The 15,592-nt window shown below is 44.5% G+C and overlaps 1 protein-coding gene across 1 annotated transcript in view; it reads right to left on the reverse strand.

Annotated features, from left to right (window-relative positions):
• LOC146201775 (nose resistant to fluoxetine protein 6-like) overlaps nt 1-9,163 on the reverse strand; it is a 43,271-nt gene extending 34,108 nt beyond the window's left edge. The window contains exons 1-4 of the mRNA XM_084583393.1: nt 8,860-9,163; nt 7,369-7,553; nt 6,062-6,188; nt 3,843-3,930 (exon numbers count right to left, since the gene is read on the reverse strand). Coding sequence (XP_084439519.1) covers nt 3,843-3,930; nt 6,062-6,188; nt 7,369-7,553; nt 8,860-9,163 — 704 coding nt within the window. The remainder of the gene's footprint in view (nt 1-3,842; nt 3,931-6,061; nt 6,189-7,368; nt 7,554-8,859) is intronic.
• Between the last annotated feature and the right edge of the window lie 6,429 nt (nt 9,164-15,592).

Below are 15,592 nucleotides of genomic sequence, written 5' to 3' on the forward strand. Positions count from 1 at the left end.
TTGGAAGGATCTCTCAGTCAGCGAGGCGGTTAATTTGGATGAACGAAAGCAGCCACAGGACGCGGTTATCGTTGCGTAACGCCAGATTCAGAGACTACTGCTAATGCTTCTTTCTTTCTTTCTTTCTTTCTTTCTTTCTTTCTTTCTTTCTTTCTTTCTTTCTTTCTTTCTTTCTTTCTTTCTTTCTTTCTTTCTTTCTTTCTTTCTTTCTTTCTTTCTTTCTTTCTTTCTTTCTTTCTTTCTTCACGATATCTTAAAGTAAAGAATTTGAGAGCGGCGTGTATACATATACAAAGTTATAAAAAACTCTTTTCAGTTACCCGCACACATTCGACCAGCGCTCCTGAGTCCTCACTAGTCCGCCGCCGTTATGCGGCACTATACGGCCATTCCTCTGCTCTTTCCATATACTTCCTCCTCGATCCGTCCGCAGTGGCCACTCTTCGGATGGTTACCGTCGCAATTGCGCATTCCTCGCTCTCGCCAAAACTTCTTGTTCCCAAGGTAACCTTCGTGTGCTTATGCATTCCGGCGTTCTTGCCGCGGATTGTCCATTGCAACATATCTCGCGTCTCGCCGTACCCTCCTTTTCGATCTCTCCGGTTGGTCATCGAGACAACCACCCTCCGGCTGCGTATTCCTAGCATTTGTAATGCCCCCCTCCTTCCAAGGTAGCAACCCGCCAGGTCGCTCCCACGGCAATTCCCTCTGGATGCGGATTCTACTGTTCTCGCCATGTTATCCTCCTCCTACGGCTACCACATTCTGAGTGGTCCCCATGGCAACCACCGTGTACTTACGCCGGCTGCCACAACTAATCTTACGACGACTTTACAGAAGGGAGAAGGGCACTGCCATATTGGGGCGCTGGGCTACTCCCGTAGCAAGAAAAGAGTTGACGACCCCCCCCCCCCCCCCCTTTTCTTTCCGCCTTGACAACCCAGTCAAATCGGTTTCTCCGAGGGTCGTGAAATGATCTATAGCACTTGATAGCTGCAGTTGTAAAACTGAAGGAAACCTTAATAACCGAGTGCACAAGACCGCCTTCGCGAAACATACGATCAAACAACGAAAAATGTGCCCCGTTCTGTGTACTACAACCACTCTTTGCCTTAAAGAAGCATAAACATCAAATTTTGGTGTTTTCTTTCTTCTTCTTAACGACGTGTAACAGATTCCTATATATGGATCACCACTCGGTTTTCGCGTAAGACCACTAAACGATTTTCAACTGAATTTTCTTTTCTCGCCAGTTTCGGTTTGATTTCAGCAATCGAGACATGGCTGTGACGTCACAATCAAGTCTAGGTCACGCGCGGCATGAGGAAATAGCGATCCCTTTTTCTAATTCCTGTTTTCGAGGCAGGCTGGCTTTAATGTTCTGGTGAATTAAAACGACACAGGAACGATTATATCAGTTTTATTCATCTCTCACGTTACCTAGACTTGACTTTGACGTCTCAACCATTTCTCGGCTGCTGAAACCGAAACCGAAACTTGTGAGAAAAGAAGTTCGATTATAAGTTGTTCAGCGGTCGTAGGCGAATATCACGAGGGGGTCCGTGTGCAGTAATGACTTACGCACCATTAAGGAAGATAAAACACGAACCCAAAAATAAAGTCTATATAGTCCTTTAAACTCCGTGCTATTGTTAGCTTGTGCCATATCCCGCACCAAGCAGTGACATTCCTATTCACCCGGCCGTCAAAGTTTATGTGTATGCAGACGATATAGCTTTTTTTGCTTCTGCGACAAATATTCACAACCTATATCATTTGTTGCAAGATTATCTAAATGCCCTGGAGGTCACAGCCTAAGGCTAACTTTAAATGTCAACAAATGTGCCGTCCTAGTATTCCCACAGACAACCCCCGTTAACATTTCCTTCTCTTATCATTCTGTCCTAGTCCCGCAGGTTGATTCTATTAAATATTTGGATATATTATACGACCCACAGTTAGACTGGAGGCCTCAAATTAGAAACTTTGTGCTTAAAGTTGAACGTGCCCTTGGCCGGTTGATAAGAATGAGCAATAAGAAATATGGTATGCGTCAAGACACTCTGCTCTTGCTTTATAAGACCTACGTACGACGAATACTTGAATTCGGCTCCATTCTCTTTTCTGGGTGCCCAAGGTACAAGCTTGAACCCCTGTTTGTTTTGGAACGACGAGCTCTGCGCCTTTGTTTAGGTCTGCCCAAATCAGTGGCCAATGCTTTGCTATACTTGCTCAGATACCTAATCTAAATTCGCGGTTTCAGCTTCTAATTGTGCGAACGTATTTAAGGTATTTAGAGCCTGTCCCTGGAGTGGCTAACCCCATATTTACTTCAATCCTATCATACTTCTTTGATAATATTTGGCCTAGGTATAAGCTCCCTCAGGTTGTGTTTACTAATTCCCTGCCGTCGAAACTTTCAGTATCAATAACCTCTTTAGTACAAGTTAACCACCGGCGGCCTGATACTATAATCTCAATTGGTGACACTCCCCCAGGGAATGCTAAGCATTTGTCTGCCAATGTATTAAATGTTCTTATAGAGGATTACCTAGACAATTTTCCGAGCCATATTGCCATTTTTACAGATGCGTCTCAGCAGGATGAAAAAGCAGCTATCGGCTTATACTCCCAGGCTCTTGACTGGAGTTATGCATTTCGGGTCCCAGACTATACGCCGATTTTCGTTGCTGAGTTTCTGGCCATTCAGTCGGCCTTGACTAAAATCTCTAGTAATATTTCTAAGGCTAGTTTTCTTTCTGACAGCCTATCCGTGATGTCATCGCTCGAAAATTCGGAGGACACTCTGCTTTGCCGTTCCCTTTATTTTTTTCTTCCTCCCCACATTTCAGATTTGCGTTTTCAATGGGTCCCTGGCCACTGTGGTATTACATATAATGAAAGGGCAGATTTTTTAGCAAAATCCGCTCTTAGTGGTCCTCTTGTTCCATTCCTACCTAATACCGTTTACTAAACTTTAGCACGATTTCAAAATTTCCAACGTCTCCATCACCTCAGTAACGAGCCTCTCCTTTCTGCACCAGATTACCAACGCTTCAGATGGCCTTGGCGTGGCCGCATGTGTGTTTCAAGGCTATGTGAAGTATCTATGACTATCTTGCGCTGCAGATTACAGAAACTAAATCTGTATTTATGTCGTTCGGGTCTATCCGCTACTAACCTCTGCGAGTCTTGCACAGAAATTGAATCCATAGATCATTTTTTTTCTCTTCTGCCGGAGGTTAGCATCTCTCCGTAAAATTTACTTAGCGACTCGCCTTTCGAGATTAGGCCTTCCACTAACCATTCCAGTTCTCCTCTCCTTCGGGTCAAGCGTCAAAGGATATGCCTTAAAACCAGTGTGTGATTCTATTCATGATTACATAATTTCAACAGGTAGATTCCTATGCTAGGTACGAATTCATTACCTTTTCTTTTCCTTTTTATTTTTTCCAAATTCTAGTTAAACATCCATACTTATCTGAATACTCCAGTCCTTGGACATATATATTTACAATCTATACGGCACCCGGCCAACCCCCCGCCGTGGGTATGTGCCATTTTGTCTGAAGTCATCATCATCAATGTGACGGCTCACAAAGTACTCAGTCATGTTGATTAGTGAAAGGCAATTCAGAAGACGATCGAGCATAATGACCTGCACATAAAAAGCTTTTATTGCCACCTTGCTTTTTCGCGATAGTTTACTACGTTACTTTACACGACAGAAAAAGGATGAAGAGGTAAGTCTGCGTTGCATACGTCTCAGATAGATACAATACACGAGCCCCCATCCACTTTCTGCGCTTCAAAAGAACTGCACATTTTCAACCCATACTTACATGATACCGAGCTCTAGATGGTTGAACCGGACTGGCTCCTTGATTCGGCAGTATTCAAGGGATGCCTCTGCGCCGTAAGCCGAAGCCACTGCAACGGCAACGCGAAGTGGACACCGCTATTACACCCGGTGAGCGTACGTTTGCTATTTCATGGGGCGACAGTGTGAAGAAATGGCCGAATTGATTGATTGATTTTATAATGAGCCCCGGAATAAAAATGAGGGCACGAATTCTAGCAGCTCGAGATGTGATGATCTGACAACGAGAAATGCATCGATCAATAACGAAACGCTCTTAGCTGTTAAAAGTTTTGGTCATGCTGACTCTGTGGACGCATTCTACCATCATCATCAGCCAGACTACACTCACTGCAAGGCAAATGCCTTTCTCCCATTGCCATATCCCTCCAACTAACCCGGCCCTGTGCCACCTGCACCCACCTAATACCCGCAAAATTCTAATCTCGTTCGCCCAACTTACTTTTGCCACCTCCTGCTACGTTTGCATTTTTTTTTAATCCAGTCAGCTACTCCTAGCGACCATCAACTATCTTGTCTTCACATGCCCTGCCAATGCCAATTTTTTCTTCCGGCTGTAGTGTCATTAGCTCGCCTTAGATCTCTGACTCACCCTGCTCGCTTCCTGTCTATTAATGTTACACCTATAATCTTTATCTCCATAGGTCACTGCTTTCTATCGAATGCGGCTCGCGGCGGTGGCAGCGACGCAGCGAGTCGAGTCGTATGCTATAAGGAGGCATTATCCATTTTCGTTTTCGGATCCATTTGGTCCTGTGGCATTGTCCACTGTTCAGTGACGTAGCTGGTACGTTAAAGCGTCTGTGGGAAGCGACTGGACCAATGACTGATTGGTTACAGGACCTCGTCATTGGCTGCATATACTTCTGAATTACTAACCGATACTTGCGGCGACTGGCGAAGGACATCATGGGGACCCTCTACCTTGTGATTTTTGTGACTGGGCGCTTGCTGTTTTCGTCTGACTCTGAGTCAGGCTGTCACCACCGAGAACTTACACGGCTGGTGCTCCACACTCTTTCCCACAGCTCAAGTCACAACTACATGATTGGCCGTGATGAGTCAGCAAATGAAACTGTCCGCGCCGGTATGAGTCAATGGCGAGGGCGCAACTCGTGACTCGACTCAGATCCGCGCACGTAGTCTCGTTTGCTGACCGTTCCGGAGTAGTGACGTAGGCTGGAGTGCGCTGGTCTTGTCATATTTTCGCCGGTAACGGTCATGCTGACATACTCAAAATGTAATGGAAATTGAATATCCATTTCAAACTAAACTTTGCGGAACGCAGCCACTGGTTGAGAGCGATTTTTAAATGCGAAATCATTAACAGGCTATGTTGGTGCCGGAATTGTCCGCAAAATGTGTCGCCGGAAGTTGGTTCCCTCGTGACGCCTTCACTAAGTGACGTCATCAGTTAGTGGCCAGATCATCAGTCGTGAGGGCCATTTTTTTTTTATTTTTAACAAACATCGGCTGTATCAGTCCAGAAAAACTCCAATACCTCCAATTGCGTTCTGCTACACTCTGTAGCTAGTGTAGTTAAAAAAATTGTCAAAATAGCTGTTTGGGCCAGTTTGTTCAGACTAAGTACATAAAAAGACCAGCGAAAAAAAAAAAAATTGGGGTCAAAGGAACTCAAAATGACAGGACGGGCACCCGTCTTGCGTTTTGTGTTCCTTTGTCCCGCTTTTTTTTTTCTTTTGCGCTGGTCTTTTTATGTGCTAAGTAAAAAAAAATGACCCTACTGTATAAAGAAGTTCTGTATCATCGATAAGTCATGAGTGATTAGTAATGTGAGATGGAAGTGTCGAGTCATATTGTTCATGAGTTGCGTGAGTCATGAGCCACGGGTCGTGTATCATGTGAATCATGGGTCATAAGTCAAAAACTGCTAAGTCACATTGTCGAGTGGTAGCATTGTAGGTCGAAGAGTGGCGGTCGTTTCTTAACCCAGTGTGTAAGTATAAATCTAGAAAGACATCGACTAGGAGCCACCAACGTCGTGCCAAAGCTAATGATTTCGCCTCCTCTGAATGCAGTTTCGTCAGTGATGTTAATTTTTTTTTTTGTCGCTGCATGTGATAATTCGTGCAATCAGCAGTTCAACTTCACAACCTCAGTTGAGAGCGTAAGGTGAAAAACTGAAGCACATGCAGATAAAAATAGCTTGATTTCACTCACCGGTCGAAACAATGTAGTTCATTTCGTGTTGACTGCACGCAGATGGAATGCAAATTCCCGCTCGGCTGCCTATGTGGAAGCGCTTCCGAGTATTGTTCAACCACCGCCGGATGTCGAGCCTCGGGTGCTGCAACACGACGAAGATGCACAAGTCCTGCCGCGAACTCTTATTAATGCATGTACAAAGTAATCGACCAAATCCAATAAAGACATCCAGCATGACGGCCGCTGAAATGAGGGCGTCGATAAAATATAAACTGCTGCTGAATTATACAGGCATGGCACTGAAATTTGATGCAACTTACCTGATGTACTGATGTAATCTGTACGGAGAACATTCTTCCCCATTATATTTCAGACCAGACACGATCCATTTACAACACTTAATCGGTAAACCAATGGCACATTTACAAAACAGTCTAGAAGCTGCAAGATTGTAAAAGCAGGAAAACGCCTTTGAAGGTGAGAAGTGTTTGAGCATGAAAAAACAGCGGTGCGAAGTGATGTTTCACCGTTTTGTCGTAAATGCGAGCATAGCCTATTCAGACGCTCAATACGTTTTACTATCCGTAAAAATCCGAAAATCTATATGCTTGTACTTAATCGCCCACCTTTTTTTTTTTTTTTTTTTTTTGCTTCACAAAAATTCTATGAATGTTTCAAAAACACTAAGAATTCACTCTCGGTGCGCATAAGGAGGCTCACAGAATTGCAGCCTTATAATTAAAAGAAAAAGGAACACATTTATGCCCAAATAATTCTTTTTTTCTTTTCTTGGGAAGTTGTTTCCGCGACAAAAGTTCAAGTGCAGTAATTTTAAGTTGAACATTCCACCGCGTGAAAGACGGAAAATCTTAAAGCACCATACAGCCCCTTCCTAAAGGCGCACCGTAGAACTCAGCAACATTCTTCTTTATTTCCTATTTTCGAAAAGGGATCCTAGGCACGAAATAGCCCTGCCAGTCTGTCCAGCAAGTATCTGTATTGTTGCCGGCATCACGGACTTTGTACGTCATTAAACGCCTCGGAAAAGAAAAAAAAAATGGTTGAAAGGTTCAACGGCGTGCTTCCAGGGGATAGCAATTCATGCAGTTTTTCAGCCGTACCAATGATAAAATGAGCTACACATTTCAAAAGATGTTCTGCTGGCTATCGCGCACGCATCGCGGCTCTCCTGCGATAGACATCGATAATCCCATGCCTTTCTACTCAGAGCCCAGAAAAGATAAACAAGTTACTGTATGCACACACAGTGAATTCATGTGCGCGCGTGTCCACCGTCTATTCGTGCCGCTGCCCGTACTCACTTGGCGCATCTCTTCTTTCGTGTAAGCAGCCAGAGAAACTTTGAGCGGAGGCCTCCATAACAGCGTGCAGTATCTCCCTCGCAATCCCGAGCTCGAATCCACGTTCAGGCACTGGTCCTGGCTGCCCAGGTTGGCAAACCCCCCTTCGTATACGCCGTTGGGTAGGAATCCGCTGGCCGTGACCACTGCGATGGCGTAATGTCATTTATTACTTCACCGTTCTAGTGCACAAAGTTGTGTGAACTTTCAAATCGGTTCTTGGATTACGATAGCCAAAAATGAGAAGAAAAAAAAATCTTTACCGGCTCCACTTGTTGCTCAATTCCGTTGGAAGAAGGAACGCCATAGGTAACAACGGCATCACACAGGGAAATGTCTCGAACCGACTGTCACAATCTTGCATGCGTAAATACAAGGAATGAATTCGATATTTGGAGGAGAATATCTAAGAACACGTGTGCGATACAGGAGTTTTGCCAAATGAAGTAGTGTAGGAATACGACCACACCTAAGTTTCCAATAAAACGCGCACGGTATCTACCACGACTACCTCATCTATCAATCTACCCCAAAAACACTATAATAATATAAACTAGCTATAATAATTTTTGTTCATCGTTTCCGTATTCGTAAGAAAAACATCCTTTTGGACGTATCTTAAAAGTGGAATAAAATTATAGGACATGACAGCGGGAAAAGCAACGCCAGTCGTGACAAACAACCAAGTGAATACTTTCTCTGAGTCAAATGTTCACTTCAAACCATTCTGCGCTTGCTATCCTTCCTGCAGCCGGATACCATTATTTATTATTTGCTACGAGCGCACTACAAACAATTAACAGGGCTTATAAACGTCACAACTATTTACTGTAAATTCTTACCCAGGAATGCGGGCACTGTCAGCGGCTTTACCACAAAGCACTCTAGCGATCTCTTAAGTAGTTTAAGGTAAGTAGCGAATCCGAAAGGTTCCTTATACTTTAACTAATAAAGAAGGTGTACAACACTTCGTGGTACTCATCACCGCGTCAGGCGTTTTTATTCTAATCTGCAACACATCACAGGACACTGTTTCTACGGTGACTTCTTATCCATCTTCTTGCAGTTGCAAGTTAATACGGGCGATTGTGTTTTACGCAGTAGCAATTGAAGAAAGTGGGCTTTAAGGCCGGCTTTTTTCGCTGCTATTGGATAACATACAATCGCCAGTATTTCCTAACATGGAGCAAACTAATCAGTTTGGCTAAGGCGACAACTGCGACCCGTAATTTCGGTATGCTGCGAGTTGCTCATGCTTTATTTCCACATCTCGTCATACTCCACATTCTGTCGCTTTTCTTAGCGCAATAAATTATCTGGTTCTAGTCCTGGCTAAGGGGAAACGCTTTACGAAGATTGTAATCACTTTGGAATTTGCCCAACATTGGAAGGAGTGCTGGGTGTATGCAATCATCTCTTGCTTTTGAATGAAATGGGTATTTTCAGACTTACGCTTAGACGCCCATATCTCGCCGTTTCTCAGCGCTAGAGCTGTCTTCAGAAGACTGAGCTTGCAGTCTGTGCTGACCACGGGATTTCTGTGGATGAACTTCATGAGGGGCCTGAACCTTGGCTCAAGGTCATCGAATACGCTTTCCAAGTCGGCATCCAGGTTCCTCGTTGTTGGCGCCTGCGGCGAGGTAGGACTGCTCATCGTTGTCGGTTCAGTCCCCTCCGCCGTTGCGAAGACTGGAGACGAGGTCAGGCATCGAATGCACAAGGCAAGAAGGCAGGTCGTCTGGAAGATGAACCTCATAGCCACCGACGGTGAAGTGCACTCCCTAGCAGAGCGGCTACACAAATGACTAGAAAGTTCACATGGCGGAAGGTTACCAGAAAGCCCGCAGGAAAAGTTTGGGGTGGTTATTTCTTCGAGAGCTGCGTTTTGGCTTTCTTCTTTCCTGGAAGCCAACATCCATGGCGCACGATCCGCAATGCCGAAGCGTCGGCGCTGTGCCACATCAAGACGCACGTCATGTGTGCTCAGCAAACTTCCTCGAGAGCTCTATTGTCGAACGGAGCGAACGCTTACGCTTATGCATACACCTTCAGTTTTAGGGACCGTAATTCTTATTGCGAGATGTTTGAGGAGAGAACACCAAACACGTTATCCCAGGACTGAATGCAAGCTGCATGTGTGACTGCTGGGGATTCTTCTCAGAGACAACTGTGCTGGAAAGAAGCCACAACGTGGCCTTGGTTGTCACGGGCTATTCTTTTTTTTTTTTTTTTTTTTTTGGCACACAATCTGGTTCTTGTCAGATACATGCTCTCTTCCCAAAGCTTGTCGTAAACACTGTTTTGTAATACTTCTGACATCGCTTGACCAACACTCCGGCAGCCTGGAAACTATACATGCAATGTATATTTTCAATCGTTTATTGTTGGTGCAAATGCTGTAGCGACGCTACCCAAAATGTGCAGCATACAGCGGCGTTTCACTGAGGCTTTGGCTGAAAAATATATTAGCGAGCTGTTGACGCACCGCACTTGTGTAAGTTAGTTTCCTTTAGCACTTTTTTGCAACATAGGTTACGATGTGAAGTTTCTGTTCTGAGTGATTAATACAGAAGCATTATAATTAGATACAACATGCATATTATGTCACATTTTTCTTTTACCTATATATCTACAGGATCTGATTCCCACAATTGATTTCTGAACTTCATTTGAAGAAAAGGAGTCTTAATGCTACTTTCTCTTAAATATATATCTTGCCTCCCCCTCCCCCTCTCTCCTGACAGCCAATCGACCAGAAGGGTGGTAAAACTCGTAGCATTGTAGCTCTCGTGAACCGTGAGCAGTAGGGAGTATGTCGTCGCCGTGACTTAGTGCACGGAGCCATTTTGCAGCCGCTGTAGTGTCCACAAGCCCGGAAGGACCGGATGCGACCGTCCTTGTCGTCTGCTTAGGCCTAACGCCAATCTAACTCGGATGGTGCTGATGCCCCCCCTCCCGTTTTGCCTCCACTCCGATGTTTACCACACATAGATTCGATCCTATCCTATTACTCCTATCCCACTTGTTCAATTAGCCTCGCTTTGCTTTGTTGTTCCGTGCTTTCCTTGCATGAGCGTTATTTCTCGTCAGTGGCCAGTGCTACTTGGCTCCTCCGTTGTGCCTTCACGCGGCAGAGAAAGTGAGACGTTGAAACGGGCCTTTTCTGGGCGTCAAGCCTAGCTCTAAGATGCTGATCCGGACTAGTGGGATACAGTGGAAGAACGTTGATGACGTAGGTTCTTACAGTGAGGGTCAAGTCCTCCGTCACCGCGTTTCCCAAGCGCTATACAGTTCAAAGCCCGCAAAACTCTTCGTGGTAGCTATACTCCGTTTCATACATCAAGTGCAACGCAGCGAAAGCTACGCAAGTAGTCCGCAAGAAAAAAAAAACAGGAGGCGTATCACTACGCGCTCGTTCTGTGTCCGAGTGGTTCCTGCGGAAACGGGCTCTATTCCGAGCATACACGTTTGCAATAACTTGCTTCGCATGCCTAGACATCTTCGCAGTGCGGATCTTATAGAAAAAATGCGCACCGAAGAATCACTTTTTCAAAAAGAGATGCGCAGCGTGGATGGATGGAATATAGGAGCGTCCCCTTTGAAACGGGGTGGTAGCCGTAGCTATCATGCCCATTTTTCTCCATATATCTTAATTATTGATTTAGAAGGGTTAACTAAACCATCATTCTATTTATTAAATTTTGCTCCTACATTACTGTCACTTCTCTGCTTTTAAGCCACCAATCTTCCAGCCGTCTTTTGCTAGTTTCCACCGCCGGTTTATTCACCCGGCCACTGTTATCTCTAAACCCCAGAGCTTCAGGAACAGTGATTGCACCTGCATCAACTTCCGGATGGATACCATTGCATTCGAGTATAATATGGTCAATTGTTTCACTGGAGTTTCCACATACAGCACATGCGTCATCTCCATTGTTAAACTTCTTTTTGTAGCTGCGTGTTCTAAGGCACCCTGATCTAGCTTCAAAAAGTAGGGCACTGCCTCTTGAGTTATCAAAGAGATCTTCCTTCCTGATCTGCATTTTCCACTTTCGGTATAATTCCACACTGTGTTTTTTTTCCATCGAATTTATCCAATTTTTACCTTCTGTGTTTTTCACCTGTTGCTTAATGCTCTTTATTTATCCGTCCTTGTTACTAGCATACTTACTAGTTAGTTTCCTAGTTTTTTTCCTCCATTGTGAGTCAACCCTTTTTAGGTACAGGTATTTAAATACCTTAGCTGCCCATCTGTTACTGTCCAATTTCCTCAGGCGTTCCTCATATAATATTTTACTCTGAGCTTCCCGTACTTCGAAAGATGCCCAGCCCATATCTCCCTGTACCGCCTCATTTGTAGTTTTGCCGTGGGCACCTAGTGCTAATCGTCCAACGGATCTCTGATTTGTTTCTAATGTCGTCTGTACCTTTGATTTTAGGCACAAAACCGCATTTCCGAAAGTAAGTCCGGGCACCATAATTACTTTCCAAATACCCCTCATTACCTCATACCTATTGTATCCCCACAATGCCTTATGCTTAATTATCCCGGCATTCCTTCGCCCTTTGGCCTTAAGTGATTGCTCATGCTTTCCAATGTATGCCAATCCTTCGTTTACCCATACCCCCAAATATTTATATTCTGCTACTCTAGGTATTTCAAGGCCTTGAATTTTAAGACCCTGATCAGTTGAGCCGTTGAAAATCATCAGACCCGACTTAACTGCGCTGAAACTGAAGCCTAGAGCGTCCCCTTCGTCTCCGCAATACTTAACTAGAGTTTGCAATTCTTCCAGACTCTCAGCTAGCAGCACAATATCGTCTGCATACATCAAACCGGGGAGGCGCTGCTCTACCGCCTTTCCACCTAATCTGTATGACAGGTTAAAACCTAGGTTACTGTCTTGTATCCTCCGTTCCAGGTTTATCATATAAAGCATGAACTGCACCGGTGATAGAGGACAGCCTTGTCTTAATCCTTTGCATACTTTGACATCCTCCGTACTTCTTATCCCTTCCCACGTAATTTCTACTTTGTTATCCCGGTATATTTCCTGTAGGAACTCTATTATCTCATAACCGATACCTTCTTCTTTTAATATGTTCCACAGGAGTTCCCTGCTTACGTTGTCGTACGCCCCGTTTATGTCCAGGAAGGCCAAATACAAATGTCTATTTTCCACTCTAGATATTTCGATGCATTGGGTAAGCACGAACAGGCAATCATCTAAGCGCCTACCATTTCTAAAGCCGTTCTGAAGTTCTCCGAGTATCTTGTTACTTTCAACCCATGCTTGCACCTTTAATTTCACCGCCTGCATGGCTAACCTGTACATTACAGATGCTATGGTAATCGGCCTGTAGGATTTTATGTGCATCCCTTCTCCTTTCCCTTTATAAATCAAATTCATTTTACTCAGCCGCCAGCTGTCCGGAATTTGCTTATTCGCTATGACTGTTTCCAAAGCTTTTAACAACGTTTCCTTACTTTTTGGACCGAGTTCATTAATCAGCTTGATCGGAATTCCGTCTATTCCTGTAGATGTGTTTTTAGGAATATTTTTTTCTGCCTTTTTCCAGTTTAGATTGGTCAGTTCTAAGGTGCTTTGTATTCTGCTACCTTGTGTTGCTTCCTGATTTGCGGAGATTACCCTATCGTCGTTCTTAAATGACTCGGCTATAACTGATGTAATGTAGTTCACTGCGTTGTCTCCCTTTAAACAATTTCCCTCGTTATCTTGGATCCGATCTTGCTTTCTTTGATTCTTCTTCCCTAGCCAGCTTATATGGTTCCAGAATTTTCTTGCTCCGCCTCTAGAGGCATCGTGTATATCAGCCATCCAGCGATCGGTGGACTGTCTTATGTTACTTTGGACTAGGGCCTGCACTTGAAGTTTCTTTTGTCGATATGATTCCCATTTTTGGTCGATTTCCTCCTGAGAAGCCTGTGCTGTCTTTGCCATTCGGTGTTCCCTTGAAGCAGCCCGTCGTTGTTCAATAGCTTCCCTGATTTCCTTATTCCACCGTGGAAGGCACAGCCAGCGCCATCTAGTGGCACCGCTGGCAAGGTTGCGGGGCAGCGAAAACGCAGCACGAACGAAAATGACATAAAAAACATACAAATTCACCGAATCCTACCCTTTCTCCCTAAAAAAAGGTGCTTTTCATGAAGTTGATGGCAAATGTAAGATGCATTAAGCTTGCAGACAAAGCAACTATCATTTCCTCTCGTCAAGAGCAGGTACTATTTTTCATCGCGGATGCGGAGAGCGCAAACAAGAGCTGTAGCTTTGGCAGTGTTGCACTTGATGTATGAAACGGAGTATAGTTGACACGCCTGACGCACGTATATACTGCAGGCCTTTACAATAGGTTCAAGCAGGAGGAGCAAATTCAGCTTCTAAACTACAAAATTCGAATGCAGACGACAAGCTATTGAGAATACAAAATGAAAATGTAAACATGCAAGGCTAAGAAAACACAAAATTTAGGTTTATGTGCAGCATACTTTCAAGTATGGCGTAGTTGGCCCTCAGGGAACTCGGCTACCGTCCCCGCATGATACTGAGTGGGTTGCCGCATAGGTTACTTCATTTATAGCCGGTTCGGAAAGTGTTTCTCAGTTGCCTGAACAATTGAGGCCCACGCTGTCGTATACCGGAGGCAGGGAGCAAACCTGAAGTCAGAAGGACTGTCCATTGAATTTTACCTAACCTTCTGGGACGACGTTGCAGGATTGTTTGCGCCGGGTATTCAGAATGTTTTAATGATGGTGTGTTACGACCAAATTTTCGTATTGATGGGCTATGTTTACTGTAATGGTGGAGCATCCTTTTCAGTCAGAAAATGACAGTTTTATCGCGCCATATTGCGATGTAGCGTCGGTGAGCTAATGTATAGCTTCGCTATTGTACCTGTTGTAGACTCGCATTTGGTGGGCCTCCTTCCCTCAGTATGTGGACCGTAATTAGGTCTGCTTGGCACGAGCTCGGCTGCGAGGTTCGCAGCTGGTGCTTTCTCACACGTGACTTGAGGTGTGCCTGTTGGTGAACTCAGTGTGCAGTCTGCTTATTTCTTTATGGCGCTAGACGCCTGTGAGGTGCATATTAACTCTCTCGTGTTGATAGCTTTAGGCATGCTGTAATCCTTTACGCGCTCTCCGCACGAGGCCTGCAAGGGCACCTGAATGAATTTTTAAAAATTGCTTCGCATTTAACAGCTGTGAAAACACGCCCTTCTCCGCTGAGCGAGGTGTCTGCCGAGAGCGTCTCGTTTCTCATCAGCCTTGATCTCTTTAAGTACGTATTATTGAATTGACAAAGTGTGCAGGATCTTCCACAGAAGCTAATTGTATGTTTCTCTGGCATCCTGTACATGTCACGCTGTAGCATAGAAAATATATAGAGTGATATCTATAGAAGCGGTCTCTCCCGCACAACTGGTCCAACTTCAGGGACAGATAGTAAGGTGAGGCCCTCACCTACCCCACTACACTATTAGCGGGATAAGATAAGGAAGCAAATTAGACTGTTAATGAAAAATAACGCCACAATATTGCAAAATGCATTATATAATGAGGTTAGGTGAAATGGGAGGGTGAACTTGTAAAAATGAGAGGAAAACCGTAGAGACAGAGTTTCTCGCATAACCTTCTAATCTTGGAAGACTGTGAAGCCATTTCTCCGCTGTCATGTTTCAGAAGCGCCGCCACACCGCCACGCACTGCCTTCTTAATCTTTCATAGTAATTCGATAAGACGGCGTTTTTGCAAATCTGCATGAAACAAGAGCAACGAAATGTAGTAAGACTTCTGCTAAGTGAAGGTAACAAAACTTTCAGCATTCATCGTCGGTCAGCAATTCAACACGACAGTAGCTGTATCATTCGCCCACAGGTGTCCAAACAGGCCGAGGATTTCAAGAGCGGGGTCAGTAGGGTCGAGTCTTTTTAGCACGGGTCTGGCATGCGTTCATGTAAGGCATCATTGAAGTTGCGAAATATGTCACGCATGATAACTAGCTTCCACGGCTAAAGACATGGTACTGCGACTGGAGATCAGAGTTTTTTTTTTTTATTGGTTCACAGGAAGGGAAAGGCGCTGTATCTGTCACACTTATTTCTGTGGACACCTAAACCGCGCCGTAAAAGAAGAGAGGAAGGTGAGAATAAAAGCACTGAGAGAGAA

The sequence above is a fragment of the Amblyomma maculatum genome, chromosome 1 (assembly GCF_055883805.1).
Source record: "Amblyomma maculatum isolate TAMU_Amacu chromosome 1, ASM5588380v1, whole genome shotgun sequence".
Taxonomy (NCBI): Eukaryota; Metazoa; Arthropoda; class Arachnida; order Ixodida; family Ixodidae; genus Amblyomma; species Amblyomma maculatum.